This window comes from Vulpes vulpes, chromosome 15, assembly GCF_048418805.1.
Source record: "Vulpes vulpes isolate BD-2025 chromosome 15, VulVul3, whole genome shotgun sequence".
Lineage (NCBI taxonomy): Eukaryota > Metazoa > Chordata > Mammalia > Carnivora > Canidae > Vulpes > Vulpes vulpes.
This window is the reverse complement of record NC_132794.1, coordinates 417,758-440,287: the sequence shown is the minus strand read 5'-3', so window position 1 is coordinate 440,287 and position 22,530 is coordinate 417,758. Positions and strand designations below refer to the sequence as shown.

Here is a 22,530-nt window from a genome sequence, read left to right as displayed (position 1 = left end):
AGCTGTACATTAGTAAACACGTGGCCGTGGCGAGGAGCCTGGGTCGTACCGTCTGGGGAGCGACGCCCCACATCGCCTCTGCCGTGCCGTGGAGGCGGGTCGGCTCCCTGCCCTCCCCACACCCGGTGGCCTCGCTCTGGGCGGCGCGGCCGTGTCCTGTCCTGCCCACGGGCCTCCGAGACGCTGCCGTGTCAGACGTCGCGACTGGCCACCCTTCAGGCCGCGCTGTGGGTTCTGGAGCGTGCGCTGCTCGCACGTCCCGGTCGCCCCAGATGGCGTTCCAGTCCCCGGCCCTCCTGTCTGGCCCAGGCCGTGTCCCTCTCCCAAGAGCACGTGGAGTCATGTTTGTCACATTCTATCCAGCGATTCTGATGTTTGTAGCAAAGATGTCTTAAGATCGTGCCTTTTATGTTTAAAACTGGACATTCCTGGGATCCCTGGGTGGCGCAGCGGTTTGGCGCCTGCCTTTGGCCCGGGGCGTGATCCTGGAGACCCGGGATCGAATCCCACGTCGGGCTCCCTGCATGGAGCCTGCTTCTCCCTCTGCCTATGTCTCTGCTTCTCTCTCTTTCTCACTGTGTGCCTATCATAAATAAATAAAATTTTTTAAAAAATTTAAAACTGGACATTCCTGTGTTGCCTTTTTCCGTGGGGGAAAAGCCCCTTCATTTGAAGAAGGGTCCATGACGCTATTCAGTTGGCTCTAATGCTCTTCTTTGAACCGTCTGATTCCACAGTGGCCCTCAGAGGCGGGGGCACTTGCACGGACGTCCCCGCGGGCAGTGCCGAGTGCTTGCTGTGCAGGGAGCTGCAGGAGCCTCTGCAGCCTCTGGGTGGCGACCCAGGCTTGGCATGGTCACGGAGGCTGGCAGGTCCCAGATGAGCTAGGGGAGGGGGGCATAGCCGTTCCAAGGGTGCAGGGCCCCCTGGTGCACGAGGCGGGTGCCAAGTCAGCAGGAGGGCCTGCCCCCTGCAGGGATTTTCCCAAGGGCAGCAGATGCACTGAGTTTTTCAAGGGAGTGTGACAGGGTTGGATTTGTTTTCTGAATGCGTCATCTGGCCTCCAAGCAGTGACCTCACGTGAGGTTGAGTGACCATGGGGGCCAGTCAGCTGTGCTCATGGGAATGGAGGGATGTCAGGACTGGCCTTGGGCTATTGTGGGGTCACTGTGAGCAGGCCAAGGAGGACTGTGAGGGCTTGGGGGTGCTGTTAACGAGGTACGTAGCATTAGAGGAGTCCTGGTTTGGGCAGGAAAATTCAGTTTGGTTGGAGTCCAAGGTGCTTTGTCGACAAGCCCCAGAGAAAGGTCTGGGCTGTCATGTGGGGGAAGCTGGGAGGCCTCTGGCTGTCATAGCCTACTCTTGGGGGGAGGGGGGCAGGGAGCATGCTGGGGTGGGGGCAGGTGTGCTCCGAGCCAGGCGGGGAGCTGGTTGGGGATGCATAGGGGAGACTGGGATGCTCATAGAGCACCTGTAGCTTTTCTTTTCCCTTTAGATTGTTGATGCTAAAAATGTTCCCAGAGTTGGGATTTTTTTTGTTTTTAAAGTAAGCTTCGTGCTCAGTGCAGAGCCCAGCGTGGGGCATGAACACATGACACTGAGATCAAGAGGACACTCAACCAGTTGAGCCACTCAGGCGCCCCCAGAGTTGGGAATATATATATATATATATATATATTTTTTATTACAGATTTTTATTTATTTGTTCATGAGAGACACACACAGAGAGAGACAGACAGACAGACACAGGCAGAGGGAGAAGCAGGCTCCACGCAGGGAGCCCGACGCGGGACTCGATCCTGGGTCTCCAGGATCAGGCCCTGGGCTGAAGGTGGCGCTAAACCGCTGAGCCACCCGGGCTGCCCCAGAGGTGGGAATATTTAGACAGAAATGTTTTCTACGCCTCTTGATGTGTGTCGTCAAAAAGTTCATAAAAAGTTATACCAACTTATTCTGTCCTTGACAGCATTTGCTTGTTTCCCCATGACCTTGGTGACCTTGAGGATCCACATGATCACCAACTTTTGCTGATTGACTAGGTATAAAGTGATGTTTCAGATTTACATCTTCAGGTTCATTCAGCTTTTATTGGAACCCACCACTTCCAGGCATTTTGTGTGCATTTCCCTCCTGTGGGTGTCCCTGCCCTCCTTCGACTGAGGGTCAGGCAGCCTGGGGACCTCCCCCTCCTGTCCAGCATCCACACCGCTGCCACTCTTTCTGGGGTTTTCCACTTTCCTCTAAGCCATTTAAACAGGCTGAATGTTTTTCGTAGGTATTTTGAGGTATAATTTACGTATGTAAAATTTACCATCTTAGAGTATACGGATATCAAGGGCTCTTAGTACGGCCACTTTGTCGTGCAACCCTCGCAACTGTCTAGGCCCAGAACATCTTCACTGCCCGAGAAGGAACCCCGTGCCCATTAGCCGTCCTTCCCCACACCCTCTCCTTCCAGCCCCTGGTGCCCCGGCCAGTGTTCTCTCCCTGTGGGCCTGCCTGTTCTGGACATTTCCTAGTCCTAGAACCACACAGTCTGTGCCTGGCTGCTTTCACTGAGCTTCATGTATTGAGGTTATTGCTGTCGTCCCGTGTGTCCGTTTGTCATTCCTTTTTACGGCTCAGTGATACCCCTTGGATGGCTTGGCCACATTTTGTTTATGCATTCCCCTGTCTGCGAACACTTGGGTTGCTTCACCTTCTGGCAGCTGGGAGTCCTGCTGTGAGCACTGCTGGGCTCAGGTCTGTCCCAAGTGTCCTGACTGTCCCTTCCTTTTCTTTCTCCAGGACCGTGAACAAGACTGTAAGCTAGAGATTGCACAGCCAATGGGAAGACAGGAGGATGAGGCCAGTGCACAGCAGCAGGTGCCCGTGGAGCTTCGGCAGCCGGCGGGGATGCAGCAGGTGCAGCTGCAGACCCAGGTGACAGGGGCACTCGGGGGCGTGGCCGATCCCTATAATTGCACCGGTGGGTTTGGGGACCTGGCAGGGTTGTAGGTAGGACACAGTGGATGGATGTGCTGCAAACTTTGCTGTATGGGGGCCTTTGAAAGGGCAGGGGGAGGGATGTGCGAGGACACCTGGGGCAGTGAGTCTGGCCAGGTGCCACTCAGCACAGCCAGCATTCCTCTGTCTGCTGCCGTTGCACTCGTTAACCACAGGCAGTGCCGTGTCCCCGAGCGGCCTCGACCAAGAGAAGCTGTGAGCAAGGCTGTGAGGCGCACCCGTTCCCCTGGTGGCTGCCACCTGCGGGAGCAGAGGGTGCTCTGGACATGCTCTTGTGGTGGGAGGGCTGCTGTGTGCCCTGCCCCTCCCTGTGGCCTCCCTGTCCTCAGTGGTCCCTGCTGGCCTCTTTGGAGACACGTGTCCTATTCCCGTGTTTTTTGCTTACTGCTCTCCTTTATTCATTTTATTTTTATGCTTTTTTGGGTGTCCCTTAAGTGCTAAGTTCCAGGCATGTTTTTCTGTTGTTTTGTTTGGGAATAAGGTATGCTTCCTGGAACCCAGGCCTTCCTCCACTTTCCCCCAAGTCAGGGGAGGGAGAAACAGATGCCCCGTGTCTTAGCTAGACACAGAAATGTCTCCCCTGTGCCCACCGTCCAGAGCAGCGAAGCACCGTGCTCACTCTGCCTCTGGTCTGGAGCACAGGGTTCCTGATGGTGTCACTAACTCAGCCACTGCTGGGCTCCATTTGGCCTTAGGGTTTACCCTTGTGGGCAGTGACTGTCTAGAGCCACCTCTTGTTCGTATTCTGATTGTCATCCCGCGTTTCTTTTCTTTTTTTTTTTTTTAAGATTTTATTTATTTATTCACGAGACAGAGACAGAGCGAGGTGAAGACACAGGCAGAGGGAAAGGCAGGCTCCATGCAGGGAGCCTGACATGGGACTTGATCCTGGGTCTCCAGGGTCACGCCCTGAGCTGAAGGCGGCGCTAAACCACTGAGCCACCCAGGGATCCCCTCGTCCCGTGTTTCTGATGGGGATCTTGCAACATCGGGAATGGCTGCTCACCTGTCTCCAGCCAGGATGCTCCTGTGGGCTGGGGTCTGCCTGGAGGGAGTTTGGGGGCCATCCTGCACAGCCACTGGCTTTGTGTGGCCCGTGTCCTCAAGGAGGAACCTGTGGCCCCTGCCATCTGCAGAGCCGTGGTTTAGATGGAGGGAGAGCACATGTGGCTCAGAGGGGCTTCCGGATAGGATGGGGTGGGCAGTTCTAGGTGGGGGAGCTGCCAGGCTGTGCTGGGGCTGCCTCAGGCCCTGCGGGGAGCTGAGCTGGTGCCGTCCCTTGAGCACGAGGCAGACACGGACACGCCAGGCGTTGTGCTGGTGTCCGTGACCCGACCGCCCAGAAACGCCTCGCTCTCCCGCAGCCGGTGCCCTCCCTGGAGCTGGAGGCGCTGCGCCTGAGTCTGAGCAACATGCACACGGCGCAGCTGGAGCTGACGCAAGCCAACCTCCAGAAGGAGAAGGAGACGGCGCTGACGGAGCTGCGGGCCATGCTCAATGGCCGGCACGCCCAGGAGCTGGCCCTGCTGCGCAGCAGGCAGCAGCAGGAGCTGGAGCTCGCCAGGGAGCAGCACGCGCGGGAGCAGGAGGAGATGCGGCTGCGGTGCAGCCAGGAAACCGGTACGGGCCTCACCAGGACCTGAGTGGGGCGCGGGCCCCTCCTGCTGCTCTGGGGTGGGGGTGAGCCCGCCAGGGGCTGGTCCCAGGGAAGGGGCTCACACAGAGTCCCTGCCGGGCGGGAGGGCAGTGCACATCCTGTTCCGCGGGCCTCTGCTGTCCCCTTGCCTTCTGTCCAGTTCTCCGCTGGGCCTGTGTTAGTTTTTAAAATGGTCTCGTGTCGTCGGTGGTGATCTGCCGGTGTGCTGGAAGTTTCCGTGTCCGCCTGTTGGACGGGACTGTGTCTGGCTGAGCTTCGTCGACCGTCCCCGATGCTCCTGGACACGGACCCCCATGTCCCGCAGGTGCCTCTCTCTGCTCCCTGTGGACGGCTTAGGCACCTTTTCCTAGACTGAGCTCTTTATTGATATCTGAGAGCTATTCACATTTTACTGGTGTTTTGGGTACTTTTTTGTAGTCACTGCTTTGTGAGCATCAGTTGTAAACACTAACTTGATTGTGCTGTAGTTCACGTACGTACGGTTCTCTACTTGAAGTGTGCGTTTCCGAGTCTGCAGACGTCCCCACGTCTAAGGTTAGGACGTTCATCCCCCAGGAAGAAACCCGTGCCCGTGAGCAGTCTCCCCATTCCTCTGCTTATCTACCTATTTGTTGAGTTTTTCATTTGAAAAATGGAAGCAACGTGTGCAGCCCCGGATGTGTTGCAAGTCTTCCCTCCTGCGGGTCCCCCCGCAGCTGTCTGAGGGAGCCAGTCTTCTCGGGTTCCGGGGGTTCCGTCCCACGTTTCTTCACGTAGATTTCAGCAAGTGTAAATAGTTTTATGTCCTCTTGTTTTTGCTCATTTTTTAAAATACAAAACTTGTTTCCCCTTAGGCCCCTCTGTGCCATTTCCTCTGGGAACAGGGCCACAGAGGGGCCCACGCCCACCCTCTGCTCCATGAGGCTCTCCTGTGGGTTGGGCCCCGCGACTTCCCCTCACAGGTGGTGTCTGGCCCTTTGCTGGGGCTCTGGGCTTGCTCAGGCCACCCTCGCCTGTACGTGTGGCATTGGCTGGTGCTGCTCCCCCGCAGCCCTTTCCTGAGGTCCCCATACCTCTGACCGGCATCTCCAGGCGTGTGCACACCCCTCTGTCCATGCCACGGCTCGCACGCTGGTCCAGCCTCATCCCTCCTCCGCACCCCCAGCACCCGGCACCTCTCTTCTTGTGGTCCTTCCCTCGGGGTTTGGGGGCGGCTGGTCCTGGAACATCTGCCTGTCTGTGGTACGTCGCCTGGAGTCTGGCACAGGGGGAGCCTGGACGACAGGCCCCGGGGTGTGTGGGGCTGAGCCAGCGTCGGGCTGCAGGCTGCCGGGAGGGCTCTGTCCTTGGTCTGGGCGGGAATGTAATCCTGTAATCCATAATTTAAATCACAGTGGGGTTCTTGTTTCCTCCTAGATGACCCCCAAGCCCGAGCCCCGTTGTCCTGGGAGAGTTCTGGGGGCGCTGGTGTGTGCTCTGGGGAGCGGCCCCTGCACGTGGCCCTACCTCCCGAGGCTCCGGCTGGGAAACTTGGAGACTGAGATCTGATCTGCTCTCCTGTCTGTCTTGCAGCCGAGCTGAAAGAGAAGCTACAGTCAGAAATGGAGAGAAACGCCCGGGCCGTGGAGGTAGGGGTCGTTGTCGAGCCGCAGTCCCCTCCATCCCTCCAGCTTGCCCCCCCGCCCCCGGCCCCCTTCACCTGATTCAGACAAAATCCAGTCAGAGCTTTCATCGAACATGCTGGCAGATGGTGTGTTGCCTTTTGCTTTCGAGGTCAAGCGTTCTCTGTACAGCGTGAACTTGTCAGCACAGCTCGTTTGGGGCCTTGCGTGTACTTGTTCTGTGACGCGAAGCACTTGCACCCTGAGTCTGGTTCCCAAGTGGCCCCCACAGCCCAGGCCTCCTGTGCTCCCACTGCAGGGGGCCGCCCGGCGACTGAGTGACCCATGTGGGGTGCGGGGCACGGGGGAGGAGCGGTGGGGGCAGAGCCCTGTGCAGCCGACGCCGTGGCGGGCCCATGTGCTGTGCTGACCGTACCCGCTAGTCCTGGAGTCTCCTGGGGAGGGTTCTCACTGAGGGTGTGACAAGCCTGGTCCTGGCAATTGGTCCCTTTGTCAAGGCTACATTTGTAGAAGGGCTGTTGGTGCCCATGACAGCGGAGGACGGGGCTCGTGAGGTTGGGGGACGTTGGTGACAGTAGAGGGCGTATGTGACGTTGGGCACGTGGGTGTTTTTGTCCTTGCTGCACTGATCAGGCCGTTGGTGTTGGACGGCTGTTAGGGGCTTTGCTCCCGCTCCTCACCCCTCTAAGCTGGACAGTGGAGACTCCTTTTTTTTGTTTTTTAAAGATTTTGTGGGATCCCTGGGTGGCGCAGCGGTTTGGCGCCTGCCTTTGGCCCAGGGCACGATCCTGGAGACCCGGGATCGAATCCCACGTCGGGCTCCCAGTGCATGGAGCCTGCTTCTCCCTCTGCCTGTGTCTCTGCCTCTCTCTCTCTCTCTGTGTGTGACTATCATAAATAAATAAAAATTAAAAAAAAAATAAAATAAAGATTTTGTTTATTTATTTGTGAGAGACCCAGGCACAGAGAGAGAGAGGCAGAGACCCAGGCAGAGGGAGAAGCAGGCTCGCTGTAGGGACCCGATGTGGGACTCGATCCTGGGACCTCGGGGTCACGACCTGAGCTGAAGGCAGATGCTCACCCGCTGAGCCACCCAGGCATCTTGGGGACCCCTTTCTTAGGGCATTTATGGCCACGCCGTCCCTCGGCAGAGGTCAGGTGATGGCACAGCAGCACCCTGGGTCTTTCGTGGGGGACGGTGTGTGAATTGTTGAGCATGACCTCCGTCCACACTTTGTTTCTGGGCAGGGGGTCCTTGCTCTCTGCTCCTATGTGTGGGTGGTGGGCACCATGCAGGTTCCTGTAGTGACCGTCTGGTCTGGGCGCCATGGCTGCTCACCAGGGTTTCCAACACTGTTCAAAATTTTTTTTTTTTCACAGTTTAAATTTTTTACCAGGGATGGTCCACTGTTAGTCCATAGTCTTTTTCTTTCCATACTTGATTTAGAGCCTGAAGCGAGACTGGGAATCGGAGAGAGGTTTATGCCTGGAAAACCTACGCAGAGAGTTGTCTGCAAAGCATCGGTCAGAGTTGGAGAATTTACAAGACCAGTTTAAGAGAGAATTGTCAGAACAGAAAGCTGAATTGGAGAAGATCTTTCAAGCCAAAAATCAGGCTGAATGTGAGTTTCAGGTTAAAATGAGCAGTTTCGAAGAGGGCCGTGAGTGTTGGTGCGGGACGCTGGAACCGAGGTCAGGGGCTGTGCGCGGCCTGCGCTGGGCGGGTGTCCTCCGTGTCAGTGCCAGGGGCCTTGTGTGTTACCCAGGTGTTGGTGCTGGGTGCGGGCCAGCGGGGCCCTCGGGCTCAGCCTCGGGGTCTTCCTTCTTTGAACACAGACGTCTCAAGCTCCCTAACTTCTCCCGAAACCTTTGATTCAGAGACATTTGTCCATGTTTTGTTACTAAGATGCTACCAAAAAATAACACGACTGTTTGCCTTTCATACTGTCGCCCGTCACTTGGCGCCTCTGTGGCGGAGCACCGGGTGCTGGGCACAGCGGGGCTGGGAGCGGCGCGCCCTGAGTGAGGTGTCTGCCGCCGTCCAGGTGCCCTGAGGACCCTGGAGGCCCAGCACGAAGAGGCCCTGAGGCAGTTGCGTGAAGACCTGCAGTCGGAGCGCTGCCAGTACGTGCAGGACTTGGAGCTGAGGCTCCGCGACCAGGAGGCGGAAAAGCAGCTGGAGGTGGGTGGGGACGTCTGGGCCCCAGCTCCTGGGGGGGTTAGAAGACCCGGTGGTGGTTCCCTGTTCTGGTACTGCTACAACTGAAGTCCTGAACGCGCGGATTCCCAGTACTTAGTAGAAGAGGAAGGATAGAGTCTGTGGAGTTGACCCAGTGGTTCCGGGCAGCCGCACAACATCCGTGTCCTTTAGCAGCGCCCCTGGGACCCAGGCTCCAGGCATTAGGAGTCTGAGGCCACGTTCTCAGCCGTAACCCTAAATAAACACAGGTCCTGAGAAGGCTCAGCCAGAAGCACTTCCACTGCTTCTGTATTCAGAACGCTTTCCCAGCTCAAGCCCGCGTCCCACGGTGGGAGCTGTGGCCGGGGTCTCAGGTAGCCGAGGGCTCCATCCTCGGGACAGCAGCGCCCCAGGCCTGGGGCCGAGGGGTCAGACAGGAAGGGAACCAGAGGCGGGCTCCGTCTCTGCCCGTGCCCCATTGCAGAGGAGGCGATGTGAGCACCCAGGAGCAGCTTGTGCTTCCGTCCCGAGGCTTCCGTCCACACCTGCGCTGCCGCCTTTCCTCCTCACGTCCCCTCATGTCCCCTGCTGGTGGGAAAGGAACACGGAAGGACACCTTCTGTCCTGGCCCTGCGTGAGGCTGGTGGGGCTGTCCGTGACGTGGAGGCTGACCTAGGGCTGCCGCAGGCCGGAGCTCCCAGGCCCCGTGTCCCCTCGGCCCTGCCCTCGTACCTCCCCACTGAGGGCCTTGGGGGCAACGTGTGGCCTGACTCGAACCCCCCGTGGCGACGGTGGTTGGTGCTCGCAGCTCCAGGTGCAGGGCGGGTCGACGCCCGAGAGGATGGGGGTTTAGGGTGACAGACAAGGTTTCTGTCCTTACTCAGTGAGGGGACAGCCGGGTAGAGTCAGGTAGAGGCGTCTTGCCAACGGTCGTAGTGTTTCTGTGCTGCTGCTGTGGCCGGCCCTCTCGTTTCACCTCGTGTGTCCCTGGAGCTGGGCTCCGAGCTCCCGCGGTGGTTCTTGGAGACGTCTCACCCTGTCGCCTTCCCTTTCCAGTTAGAGAGCCTCCGAGCATCGTACGCGGAGCTGAAGGCTCAGTCACAGGAAGAGATCCGGCGCCTCTGGTCCCAGCTCGAGTCTCCGAGACCCGATAGACAGGACGCGAGTGGTGAGGAGTTTCCCATTGAAAAAGCTATGTTTTTAGTCGTCGAAACCCCGAAGTCAGACTTAAAGTCGCAGCAGGCTTAGAAAGCGATTTTGTAGACTTCTTTGAAGAGTGTTTTCAGGGTGGAGACCTGAGGGCCTTGGTTTCACCCTGGAGCGGGTAACGGCTAGCGTCGTGTTTTCTCATGTTCCTATGAGGCAGTTTTCAGGGTGAGGTCCTTAAAGCTTACGGTGGGGCTGGCGTTCACCGAGAAGCCGTGTCAGTGGGCGTTTGGCAGGTGCAGGTGCCCCGAGCTCCCGGGGCCCCCAGGCCGACGCCCGAGTCTGCGGGGCCCAGCAGCTCGCCTGGCCCCTCCTGCAAGACCCTCTGCAAGTCCCCCTCGCCGGCCACAAGGCCTCCAGCCGGGGAGTCGGGATGGAGCCTTTCCAGGCTGCTGGTCGCCCTTGCCGGGCAGAGAGCAGGGTTAGGAGGAAGGGCTGGACACCCGGACGGTGGCTGTGCATGGCCGCGGGGGTGCAGCTTGCAGCTCCTGCGGGTAGACTAGCGGCATAAGTGCTGACACAGTGGGCTCCCGCGTGGGCCGTGGGGCAGCCCTGCCTTGGCCTCCAGGGTCCTTGCAGGGCTGTTTGCATGGAAACTTCTGGGTGGTGACCGGGTCATGGCTGTGGTGTTTGAAAGTTAGTTATGAGTCCGTGTTAACCCCCTGGCGGCATCCATCCCCTTGCTGCCCACAGTGACGGTGACAAGTTCTCTATAGGTCAGTGTGTGTTGTGCTGTTGTCATGATGAGACGTCATAGGCTAGTGGCTTGAAGCCACCCCGGTTCTTAGCTGGCGGATGTCGACGTAGGTGGGAAGCCTGGGCTTCGTGTGGGCCCAGCAGCAGGGGCAGGGTGTTGGCGGCCTCCACGTGGCTTCCGGGGCTCAGGCCCGTGGGGCCGGGTCTTGTTCCTTGCCGGCTGTGGGTGGAGCCCTCAGGTGCTGGGCCGCCCACCCACACCCCCAGTCTCCCTGATGCCCTCGGCCCCGGCCTGAGAGCGCTCTGCTTCTGGGGACGGGGGATCCACTGAGGCCGCCGGCCACCGGCCTGTGGGAGCGAAGCGCAGGAGGGGCCTGCTGCACCTGCCCGCCGGCCGGCGCTCTCTGGGGATGGCGCTCCTCAGTGTTTGTCTGACGGTGACCCTGTAACCCCTCCAGCCCGCGCGCCTCACGGGGAAGAGCTGGAGCAGCGAGAGCGAGAGCGCAGCGTCCAGCAGCAGCGCCAGGGCCGGGGGCCCGAGCAGGAGTCCGAGCTGGGGCAGAGCCCTGAGGGGGCTGCGGAGCGCGGGCGGGAGGACCCGGTGCTGTTGGAGCAGCGGCTGCAGGATGCGACCGAAGAGCCCTCTCTGGAGTCCGGGGGAATCGGGTACGGGAGTCCTTTTCATCTTAAATGTGTTTCCAGATGCGGGAACCTTGAGCTGACGAGACCTCGTCTTGTTAGTGATTTCATGCCAGGGACACGAGCCTCGTGCGAGAACCACAGCCTGTGTTTGGGCCCCGAGGCGAGAGAGCGTGGGGGTGGGAGTGCGGGGAGGCGTGCGGGGCTCAGCGGCGTGCGGCCTGGCCCTCGGCTCCCACACAAGGCTCCTCCACGGGGGAGGGGAGGCAGGGCCGGGCGCAGGGAGCGGGAGGGACAGAGCTCCGCAGGGGAAAGCGCGGGTGAGGAGGTGTTGAAACGCGTTTTCTCTCTTAGTCCGTCCAGCATGCGTGAAGGGGAGAGACGAGAGCAACGTGCCGGACCCAGCCTGCAGCCCGAGGTGAGCCTTCTTTCCAACCGAGGGGAGACGGGCACATGGGTGCCCCAGGTGCGGGCGGTGAGCGGACGGTGCTGTGCAGCAAGTCCACACCCGGGGCCTCAGAGCTGCTTTTTCGTGTGATGAGAACTTTCAAGATCTGCTCTTGTGGCAGCTTTCATACGTACAACACGGCGTTTCTAACCGCCATCAGCAGGCTGTCGCGACACCCTGGGGCTCCTCCGCTCTGCACCTGGAACTCCGCACCCTCCGACCGTCCCACCCGCCCTGTCCCCCTCTGCAGCCGCTAGTCTGTCGTCTGCATCTGTGAGCTCAGGTTCAAGATTCCACGCGCGAGGGCACGTGGTGTGTGTTTCCCTCTGACCGACTGACTTTGCTCCTCGTTCCACCCTTGAGGCCCATCCGCGTTGTCACAGATGACGAGATCTCGTCGTGCTTTACGGCCGAGTGACGTCCTCTGTGCACACGCATCCTGTCTGTCGAGCGTCAGTCCGCAGGCACTGGGGCTGCGGGCGCTTGAGATGCAGCCAGCGTGGCTTTCCTGTCGCCAGGGGTTCCCTTGACTTGGTGGTGATCCCTGCAGGTGTCGGGAGCCGGGTCTCAGGGAGGTCACCTTGGGCAGGTGGACATGCTCTGCCCCAGGGCGTGCAGCTTCCGTGTGAGTGCCTGCTGCTCTCCGTCACCGCGTGGCCGTGGCAAACCGCAGGGCAGGGGGTCAACGGCCGGAACTTGTCGTCTGGGGCTGGAGGCTGAGGTCGGGGCTGGTCCCTCCCGAGGCCATCTCCGGGGCTTGTGCAGGGCGGCCCTTGTGCGGCCCCTGCACGTGTTCTCTGTGCAGACAGCCCTGGCGTCTGTCTCTAGAGGTAGTCCCCTTCTGAGGTGCTGGAGATTCGGACATCAGCGTGGGGATATTGGGGACACGGTCTGTCCTGTTGAACAGGTGGCTTCTGATTTTCCACTGTTCGCGTCCTCTCTGCAGACGCGCGATCATTTCCTCCCTTCCGCTTCCTCCGTGGGTGCCCGCCAGGCGTGGTGTGGCTGCTGCAGTGCCCCGGGCAGGCTGCGGCCCGCTCCTGTTCAGCGCCCCGTCCTGCTCCCCATCCAGCGCCCCGTCCTGCCCACCGTCGCTGGGATCGCCCTGCCCTCCGTGCTGCGTGGGGAGCAGGGGTGTGTCTGCACAGGGTCCGTCTTTGCTGCACCTGTTCCCTCGGCGGCGACACGGGGGCGCGTAGGGGGGATCCCGAGAGCTCGTGTGTGTGTGTGTGTGTGTGCGCGCGCGCGCGTGTGTGGCGGTGTAACGTCTGGAACGTGTCCTCCGTCCTCACACCCCAGTGACACAGAGCGCCGCCTGTCCCGTCCGTCCCGTCCTCCCCCCGAGGGTGCTGCCTGCGTGTCCAGCAGCCCTGGGTCCCCGCCGGGCCCCTGGAGCTGTTGGACGGCCGTTGGCGTGTGTGCGCATCTCTGGCTCATGCTTGCATCTGGGACGCTCCCTTCGCTTCCAGGAGGCCCGTCACCGCCCAGTTCAGGTCCTGTGCTCTCTCTTTACAGCTCTCGTGACCTTCGTGTTTCACCCCAAGAGGCAAGCCACCGGTGTTCTTGGAACTTACTAAGTTTTTCAGTTGCAGTTCGGTTATTTGCGTTGTCACCTAATTTCTAGGGGTTCAGCTTTCCTGCTTGTCCTGCCAGTGCCTGGGCAGCATCCTCACTTGCCCCCTGAGGCCCGTAGGTGGGGAAGGGTTTCTCGTGCTCCCCGTGTCCTGCATTCCGTCCACCCGTGTGGGTGTCTGTGTGGTGTGGGCGTCCCCTGTGGTGTGTGACCCGTGGCGGCGGGTCTCGGGGACCAGGGCTCCTCCTGGGGTCCTGCCCGGGGTGGCCAACCTCCTGGCCCGTGGATCCCAGGCGTTGCCACGGCAGTGAGTTTTGTCTTCCGAGGTTGGTCAGCTTTGGTTCCCTGAAGACCTCCTCCTGTTTCTCCTCGCAGGTTCCTAAGGTAAATTTTCCGTCATCGTAGCCACGTTTCAGTAAGGCAGGACAAGAGCGATGGAACGTGTGTTTAGACGTTGACAGGCCACCGTGCCCTCCTCAGGGCGCCTGGTGAACCGTCAGCGGACTGTGTGGGCCCCACGTCCCCTCCTACTGCTGGACGTTGCCCGTTTGCGTGGTCCTCGTTGTGGGGCAGCCAGCATCTGTGGTTTGTGTTCCTTTGGGCCTTTTTTTTTTTTTTTCCAGATTTTATTTATTTATTCCTGAGACCTTCAGAGACAGGCAGAGACGGGCAGAGGGAGAAGCAGGCTCCATGGAGGGGGCTCAATGGGGACTCAATCCCGGGACCCCGGGGTCATGCCCTGGGCCCAAGGCAGACGCTCCACCACTGAGCCCCCCTGGGCGTCCCTCTTCCTAGGATTCTTAATGAGGTCGCGCCCCTTTTCCTTGAAGTCGCCCAGGCCCCCCTGTGGGCCCCCCCGCGCTCTCATGGCATCTGCAGTGCCCGCGCTGCTCGCCTGTGGACTTGGTCGTGCTCGCTGTCGCTGGTCCCTGGCCCGTGGCTGTTCGTCTCCCGTCTCAGAGCGCCACAGCATTCGCATCCTCTTCTGATTTTTTTTTTTTTTTTTTTTTTTTTACTTGGTTTTTAAAGATTCTTATTCATGTGAGAGAGGTGCAGGAGCTGGGGAGTGGCAGGCGCAAGGGGAGCAGGGACTCTGAGATGGGGCCTGAGCGGGCGCTTCACCCACGAGCCCCTGGGCACCCTCTGCTGATCCCTTGAAGCCGTTTCTTACTAGTTCTGCACCTGGAACTGGTCCAGCGGGAGGCTCTGGGCTCCTTACCCCTTCCGCGTGGCACAACAGTGTTTGCAGCCCGACCTGGAGAAACACAGCCCCCGTGCTTCGCTGTCCTGCGGGCCCAGGTCTGTGTTGCGCCCGAGCCTTCTATCGCTGTCGTGGCTCATTCCTGTAACGGGGTGGGACTTAAGTCTTGTTTTAGAAGAAAACCAGCTTATTGTGAGCATGAAGATGAGGTTGCTAGGACTCCTCTGATTCTTGGGGAAAATGAGTTCACTGGCTGCATGTTCAGGGTCTCAGCAGGTTTGGCACATGCCCTGAGCCCCTCTGTCGTCCGCCCCCCCCCCCCCCACGCCGAGGGTGCTGGGCTGCGCGTGGTTGGCCGTGCTGCAGCAGTGACCACAGGCCCTTCCCTTGGGGCCCTTCTCATGGGGCAGGGCTGTGTCCCAAGCAGGCCAGGCTGGGTCTGGGCCCAGAGGGGACATGCAGAGGGGAGACGTGGAGTGGGGGGTAAGCAGGCTGGAGCCCCTCGGGGGGCGGAGGCCGTGGCCCGGGAAGGTCCACCTACAGTGCAGCTCCCGAAGGCTCTGGGCAGGCTCCGGGAATGGCCTCCCTGGCCTCCTGCACCTGGGGCTGTGGTGGCTCGGCGAGTGCTGCACGGAAGCGGGGAGGGCTCTCCGGCCAGGGCTGCGTGCCCGGCTCCGCAGGGCTGTTGTCTCCCTGAGTTACTGGGCCCCCCGAGGTAAGATGCAGGGACGGAGGCAGCCTAAGCGTGCACGGCCCAGGGAGGGCAACGTGGGAGGCCGTGATCGGGTGCTTGGGGGAGAGGCCGCCTGTGACGTGTCCTCTGCGTGATTTGCTGTGCGTTTGCCCACACAGTTGGCAGAGAACCACCAGTGCCACCTCGCAGCGTGGACATCCTCCCTGGAAGCCCAGCAGCAGGCGGACCTCGTGGAGACCCAGGAGTCGGAAGGGGAGCAATGCGGGGGCCTCTCAGAAGGGCCCGGCCAAGGTGTGTGCGGCCCCCTGCTGCCCTTGTCGGCGGCCGAGCAGCCCGTGGGGTTGACGCATGGGGGGGCTCCCGCGTGGGCTGCGTGGACAGGCTGGCCCCGAACTCTGCAGCTCCTCCCTGGTGGGTCCTTGGGGTTAAGGGCTGGGCTTGCGGCGAGTCGGGAGAGGGCCCGGCCAGGTAGAGCACGGGGGCGGAGGCTGGGGGGGGTCGCAGGACACGGGGGCGGAGAGAAGCTGCGGTCCTCCCAGTGGATGCAGCCCAGCCGCTGAGGAGACCAGGTGTGAGGCCGGCCCTGGACGCAGATTCCAGGTGGGGCGGTGGGGTGTGGGGGTCAGGGCCCACGTCGGGGTGCTCGGCAGCCCTGCCTGCTTTGGGCGGGGGCTCCCCTGGAGCTGATGAGGCGGAGGAGGAGGAGCGTGCTCCTAGAGCCAGGCTCCTGTGGTGCTGGCATCTGCCCCTCACTCTTCTCCTCCTGCTGTGGGAGGTCTTGGCCGCGCACACCGGCTGCTGGGCGCTGATGGGCGCTGACGGGCCGGCACCGAGCACCTGTCCTCTGCTCAGCTTGTGCTTGAGCCCAGGAAGGTGACAGAACCCGACCCGAACCACATGCCCCCAGAGTTGACCACCATCCCCTGGAGGGACGGGGCGGGCGGTGAGTGGGTCCGGTGGCTCCAGGCAGGACCGCTGCAAGGCTCGTCACTGGGGCCGGGGGCATGGGGTGCCGCGCTGTGACCTCCCATGCACTTCAGGCTGGGCTCACCCCGGGCGTGCCCCAGGAACAAGTGTCCGTCATCTGGGGAGTTGGAGGGCGAGCGTCCTAGTCTGCCGCGTGTGGTGCCTTCAAGGTTTGTGCCTGACTGTCCTTCCCGCCTGCTCGCCCCCTCACAGAGCTCACGCGGGTGCCCATCCCGTGTGCACAGGGCACGGCCTTGGAGGTGGACACGGAGGTGGCGGCCAGAGGGCTGGGTCTGGAAGCCGAGCACAGGCTTAAACTCCTGCTTCTTCAGACGGAGCTCAAGGAAGAAATGGACATCTTAAAACTAGAAAATAGGAATTTACACGAGAAGTTGCAGCACGAAGTCTGCCTGAAAGAGGACTTGGAGAGGGTGAGTGTGGGCCTGGCCCCTTCTGTGGCCGCGGACTCGGAGGCCCGCGCAGGTCCTGGTGCTCCGGCCTCTCTGCTCCTGCGGCCGTGCTCGCGCCTCAGGACAGGGCTCCACCTCGGGCCGAGCGCGTCTGACTCCTTGTTGCTCCGGGGTTAGGGGACGGGCCGGGCGTCCTCAGGGGGGCGGCAGGTAGGTGGCACCGTGCTGCGGGCTGGGGCCCAGTGAGCCCCTGGGCTGCCTTGCTGGCTGACGGCACGGCAATGGAGTGTGCGTGTGGCGAGTCTGGTGGTGCGGGCGGAGGTTGGCACAGCCTCGCCTGGATCCCCGGGAGGCCTCCGCATACGCAGCGCCGTGGGCCCCCCTGTGCTGCAGGGTGCCCTCGACGGAGTCGGAGCCGTCCGGACGAAGCTGCGTTCCCTCCGCCTGAGCTTGTGGCCCGATGCTCTCACCACAAGGGTCTTTCTGGATTTTCAGTCTCCATCAAGACTGAGTTTCATGTGACCTTCTCACCCGCCTGTCCAGGCGCTGCCGTTAGGTGTTGGCAGGGACTTGGAGCAGAGCGGAACCCAGGCTGGAGCCTGGCGGGCCCGCTGGAGGCGGCCGCCCTTGTTGGCGGTCTGTGGTTTCAGCAGGTGACCGTGTCAGGCACCATGGAGCGGAGGGCACACTTTCCTCCGCGACTTCTGATGTTCGGGTGTGTGTAATAGCTCTCCTGCACCACCGTTTCATCTCCTTACATCAATTAGAGAGACGGCGCGTACAATCATGTATTTTTCCCTTTAGTTTTGTTGATTTTTGAGTATTTTGAGGTTGTTCTCATCGTCATGGATGTTTATGATTGTTCCATCTTCCTGAAAAATGCACCCTTGTATCTTTGATGACGTATCCTTTCCTTTTAAAAAGATTTTACATATTTATTCATGGGAGACACAGAGAGAGGGAGAGACCCAGGCAGAGGGAGAAGCAGGCTCCCTGTGGGGAGCCCGAAGGGGGACTCGATCCCAGGACCCCGGGGTCACGCCCTGGGCCAAAGGCAGATGCTCAATCACTGAGCCACCCAGGTGCCCCCGAATTCTACAATTTCTATTTGGTCTTATTTGTTGTTGTTGTTAAGAATTTTTTTTCTTTGCCATGATTTGCTATCCTTTTATTCGTTACAAGCATATTTTTCTTATGCCCATAAGTGCAGTTATGATACTTGTTTTTAAAACCTTTGTCTGCTGGGGCACCCAGTGCTCAGTTGGTTGAGTGTTTGCCTTTGGCTCAAGTCATGATCCTGGGGTCCTGGGATTAAGCGGCGCATCGGGCCCCCTGCTCGGTAGGTTACCTGCTTCTCCCTCTCCCTCTGCACTCCCCCTGCTTGTGTGCAGGTGCGTGCTCTCGCACGCTCTCTCTCAAATAGATAAATAAAATCTTTTTTAAAAAATCATTTAAATCCTTTGCTGATTTCAAAATTTTGGCATCTTGAGGTTCTCCAATACAATCCTGTATTTTCTTTTTAGCATGGATCGTATTTCTTGGGTATTTGTATATCAGCTAATTTTGGATTATTTTCTGGACATTGTGAATGACACATTGTTGAGACTCTGGAATCTGTTACGTACCACTGAAAAGTATTGATTTTTTTGTTTGTTTTAGCGGACAGTTACCTTGGTTGGACTCTGACTCCACATTACATCTTCTCTGTGTTGGGTACTCCTAGCGTCTGCCCACACCTGTCTGCACCAGGGATCAGAGACTGGGGCTAGGTTAATGCACAGATCCTGTAGCTTCTGTGTCTGGTTCGGTCCCAGTGGGCCTTTACGTCTCACTTTCTACCTCCTCTGTTCACGCAAAGGAGGTGCTGGGGTTTTGTGTGTGGCGCAGACAGGTAGAGTGCCCAGTGCCGTTTGTTTCTTCTTAGTGTCCGACCCTTCTCCACAATCCGCCTGCTTTTAGATGCTCTCTCAGGCCTCTAAGTAGTTTCTTATGTTTTTCCCAGGGTTTATACCTCTTAGTGTCTGGGAGGTTTGGCCTGATTATAGCTTCTCAGCTATTTCCAGAAGCAGGATCCTAAACTTATTTTAATAACTTGATTATTTTAAGCAAACAGTCATACCCAGTGTGGGGCTTGAACTCATGACCTGAGATCAGGAGTCACATGCTCCACTGACTGAGCCAGCCACGTGCCTCTTTAATAGCTTAATTCTTAAATAAGGGGTTGAGGTCATCCTTCGATTCCATTTTTACTTTTGTTTTTTCTTGTAGTTTATTGACTTACTTGCTTTCTATTTTTGAAAATCAGGATATTTGCCTACCTCTAACTTTGTGATTCACCTCCCTTTCCAGAAAATACTCTTAAAAGTTTAAATTTTAGTTATCAATCTTTTACTCAGATTCCATGTAAGATATTAGAATATGAATGAAGCAAAGCCTGAGACGGGGGCTCATTGAACCGTTTGCTGCTCTTGTTCTCGTGGACTCTGGTGTCCTCGCTGACGGTGGCTCTGCTCTGTCCGGGGTGGTTGGCCCTCCCCCTGACTGAAGCCCCGTGGCGTCTCTGACCCCCCGCATCGCTGGTCTCACGCAGGTGGCCTCTGACACTGTCTTGGTTTCCTCCGCATATGCACGTACGTGTTGAGTTCACTTAGTTTTTAACCCTGTCTGCCGACCCCAGAGGCGAAGCACAGCTGATTTGGGGGTCTACCAGTTTACTACCAGTAAACCTCTCTTTTAATTTCTTTCGTCTTACGTGAAATTATGTTACGTGCAGGTAAAACACAGCTTGGTTGAAGATCACCAGGAGGAGCTGAAGAAAGCCAACGAGCGGTTACAGCTCGTGAAGCAAGAATTGAAAGACAAAGAAGCAGAATGGAAAGTGGCAAGTGAGGATCTAAAGAGAAAAGCTGAAGAGGAGCTCACGCTGATGCTCCGTGACCTGAAAGAACAAGCTGAAGCTGAGAAACAGTCCATAATAAACAAGTTTGAGCTCCGAGAAATCAAAATGAGGCAACTTCAGGATCAGCAGGCAGCCCAGATCCTGGACCTGGAGGGGTCTCTGGTGGAGCAGCAGGGCCGCCTGCGGCAGCTGGAGCACGGGCTGGAGGCAGAGGAGTGTCCACGGTGCAGCCGCTGTGGCCGGGAGCCAGCTGGCCGCGTGACTCCTGAGGACCAGGACTGGGAGCTCGCCACCCGCCGCCTGAGGGAGGACTGCGCCCTCCAGCTGATGCAGGCGCAGAGCAGGTGGGTGCCGTGCTCGCCACAGCGGGTCAGGTATGGAGCTGTCTGCCAGTTTCCCACTTGAGGCCTGACCCCAGGGGGCCCAGCAGAGGGTGAGAGGCCGGCCCCCTGGGAAGACCAGCGGTGGGCTTGGAGGCAGGCGGGAGCGTCTGCGGGAAGAGGGAGCGTGTACTGAGGCCTGGACACTGGTCTTCACCCTGGAACACAGCGGGTTAGAACGCTGCGTGTCCCCCCCTCCCCCCACAGAGCTGTGCTGCGAGGAGCGCCCAGATCCTCCTGGGAGAGTCGGTGTTCCTTTGATGGACGTACTGGGCACACGTCTGCCCCGTTATTTTGGTTCTTTGCATGTTTTAAAATTTCAGGAGCAAGAATTTAGACTTTACTTACCAAAAGGACACGCAGTTCATCAGTATTAGTTCTTTGTATTTTTATTTTTTTTTAATTTATTTTTTATTTTATTTTATTTTTTTTAAATTTTTTTAATTTATTTATGATAGTCACACACAGAGAGAGAGAGAGAGGCAGAGACACAGGCAGAGGGAGAAGCAGGCTCCATGCCGGAAGCCCGACGTGGGATTCGATCCCGGGTCTCCAGGATCGCGCCCTGGGCCAAAGGCAGGCGCTAAACCGCTGCGCCACCCAGGGATCCCAGTTCTTTGTATTTTTAAAACAGGTATTTTTAAAAATGGGTTTTTTTTTCTAAAATTTATATTTACTTCCTTTAAATTTCAAAGGAATTTAGAACGTGATTTGATCAGTCAGTGCTAACTCTTTGCAAACTTGAGCTATAGCGAGTGGGGGTGTTTGGGAGTCTTGAGTCATTGGTCTCGCTGCTGGTGCTGTAGCTTGTCACCTCCAAGCCGCTCCCACCGTTGTGAGTGAGGTGCAGGAGCCGTGGATCGGGGGTCTGAGGCCTTGAGCTCTGATCTCGACCCACCGCCTCACGCCGGGTGGACCCAGGCCCGTGCTCCTCCTGTGTGGGGAGGGGACACAGGATGGTCAGGGAACGCGGCCAGAGTTATCTGGTGGAGGCTTGGCACAGAGAAGCAAACCAGGTCGTCTTATTCTTCACGTGAACTGACTGAGAGGCACGTCACGAATGTGCCGTGTGTGCCCAGTTGAGATTCAGGCTTTTTCCGGGTCCTGGTGCTTTGATGAGATGGGAGTCTGCCCCTTGCCTGTGCTTTTGCAGGCAGCACTGCCTGTGGCTCGGGAATTCGCGTCCCTTCTTTCTCAGCCCGCTTTTCCGAGGTCTGGGTGGGCCTCAGGCGATAGTGCGGCCCCTTTCCTGTGTGGCCCTTCTCACCGGGCTGCGCGTCACCTCTGCGTTGCCATGACGTCTGTCGGAAACATGCCTGTGCTCTCCTGCTGTGGATCTGTGTCCTCCGCTTCGGGCTGTGAGCGGGGATGCCTGGGCTCTGTCCCTTGAGCTCCTCTGGCTTCACGTGGCCCCTTCACTCTCCCCTTGTTCCTCCTCTCGGGCCATTTGTGGCAGAGGGAGCAAGACCAGCTGGAATACGGCAACGGTGTAGTGAGTGGCTACTGTAGTGGTGAGTCACTGTGAGCAAAGTGAGTGAGGTTGGTGCTTTCGTGACTGTTTTGCTGCCCGTGCTCACCTTGCGTGTCCTCTCAGGTTCTTAAAAGAACGTAAAGAACTCACAGAGAAATTCACTGCGGAACAGGATGCTCTCCTCCGGGAGGCCCAGGAGAAGCACGCCTGTGACCTGCGGCTCCTGCAGGAGAGACACCAGCAGCACGTACTGTCCTTGACGGCGCAGCTGGAGGCCAGACGCCGGGCCGAGGTGGAGGAGCTGAAGGCCTCCGTGGAGAGCGAGCGGTGGGCTCTCGCGGAAGCACGTGTGGCTGAGTTGCAGACAGAGCACGCCGCTGCCATCAGTGCCCTGGAAGCCAGACACTCGGCACTTCTGGGTTCCCTGGAGTCGCGTCACCTGTCCGAGGTGCAGGCCATGCGGGAGGAGCACAGGCGGGCTCTCGAGCAGCTGAGAGCGGACCTGGAGAAGCAGCTGCAGGAGAAGGAGGCTTCTCACCCCACGCCTCTGACTCAGGCGCTGGAGAAGCATCCGCTGAGCCACAGCCAGGAACTTCCACCTGTGGAGGGGGGCCTGAGGACGCAGACGAGCTCGGGCCATCTTGAGGGTGTGAAGGCCCCGGTGCCCCCTGAGGTTCAGGGAGCCCAGCAGGTGAGGCGCGCGTCAGGGCCTGCGTGTCTCTACCCCGTGTGTCCCATCTGCCGCTATCTGTGGCAGCGGGGCTTCCTCGCGGGTGGCTGCGTGGTGGGTGGATGGAGGCGCGTGCAGGCCATGTGCTGGGGAGATGGTCGGAGCGCTCACAGTCTGGTCTGCCGTGGAGGCAGCCCCCCCCCCGCCTCCGTCGTCTCCCTTCTGCACGTTGGTCCCACCCTGTGCACCCCAGGTGCTCCCTCTGACCTGGGGGCACAGCTCTGCAGACCCCCACCACAGCACACTCTGACCGTCTCCCGGCTCCCGTCCCGTGGATGCCACGTGCCAGGCTTGCTGTCGCCTGGGCTCCTCGTGTGCTCACGTCCCCAACAAGCGTTTCCCCGACTGCTCGGTGCAGAGCCCACCTCCCTCTAGGACTTCTAGCCCTGGGGCCTCCAGGGGCTCCACCAGCAGGGGTGGATGCCATGGGGCCCGCCTTGCTCAGCCTTGCGGACATCCCCAGCTGCAGCTCTTTTGAGGTGCCAGGGGCCCTGCCCCAGCATGTTGGTGTGACCTCAGGTCAGCTGGGGCATATGGGAGTCCGGATCCGTCCACCTGCGGTGCACCTGGGGGGCAAGGTCCTGAGCTTGCAGGCAGCAGCAAGGGCGCAGATGCGTTCTGAAGGCCTCTGATGGCTGACGGAAGGGGGGGGGGGGCTTGGAGTGACTGGACTACCTGGGGGAAGGGTCAGCCGGGGCCCTCAGGGGGCAGCTGGGGGCAGCCACCCAGGAGGGAGGGCCGGGGGCACCTGGCGGGTGAGCGGGGTGACGTCTG

The 22,530-nt window shown here is 59.3% G+C and overlaps 1 protein-coding gene across 11 annotated transcripts in view; it reads left to right on the top strand.

Moving 5' to 3' along the window:
- The window catches only part of PCNT (pericentrin), a 103,054-nt gene that overhangs the window by 14,336 nt on the left and 66,188 nt on the right, over positions 1-22,530 (top strand). For all 11 annotated transcript variants that reach the window (XM_025985473.2, XM_025985471.2, XM_025985474.2 and 8 more), the window contains exons 3-14: positions 2,788-2,922; positions 4,371-4,626; positions 6,215-6,270; positions 7,712-7,886; positions 8,310-8,446; positions 9,500-9,611; positions 10,804-11,011; positions 11,339-11,402; positions 15,059-15,191; positions 16,080-16,297; positions 19,050-19,519; positions 21,150-21,717. In XM_025985473.2, coding sequence (XP_025841258.2) covers positions 2,788-2,922; positions 4,371-4,626; positions 6,215-6,270; positions 7,712-7,886; positions 8,310-8,446; positions 9,500-9,611; positions 10,804-11,011; positions 11,339-11,402; positions 15,059-15,191; positions 16,080-16,297; positions 19,050-19,519; positions 21,150-21,717 — 2,532 coding nt within the window. The remainder of the gene's footprint in view (positions 1-2,787; positions 2,923-4,370; positions 4,627-6,214; positions 6,271-7,711; positions 7,887-8,309; positions 8,447-9,499; positions 9,612-10,803; positions 11,012-11,338; positions 11,403-15,058; positions 15,192-16,079; positions 16,298-19,049; positions 19,520-21,149; positions 21,718-22,530) is intronic.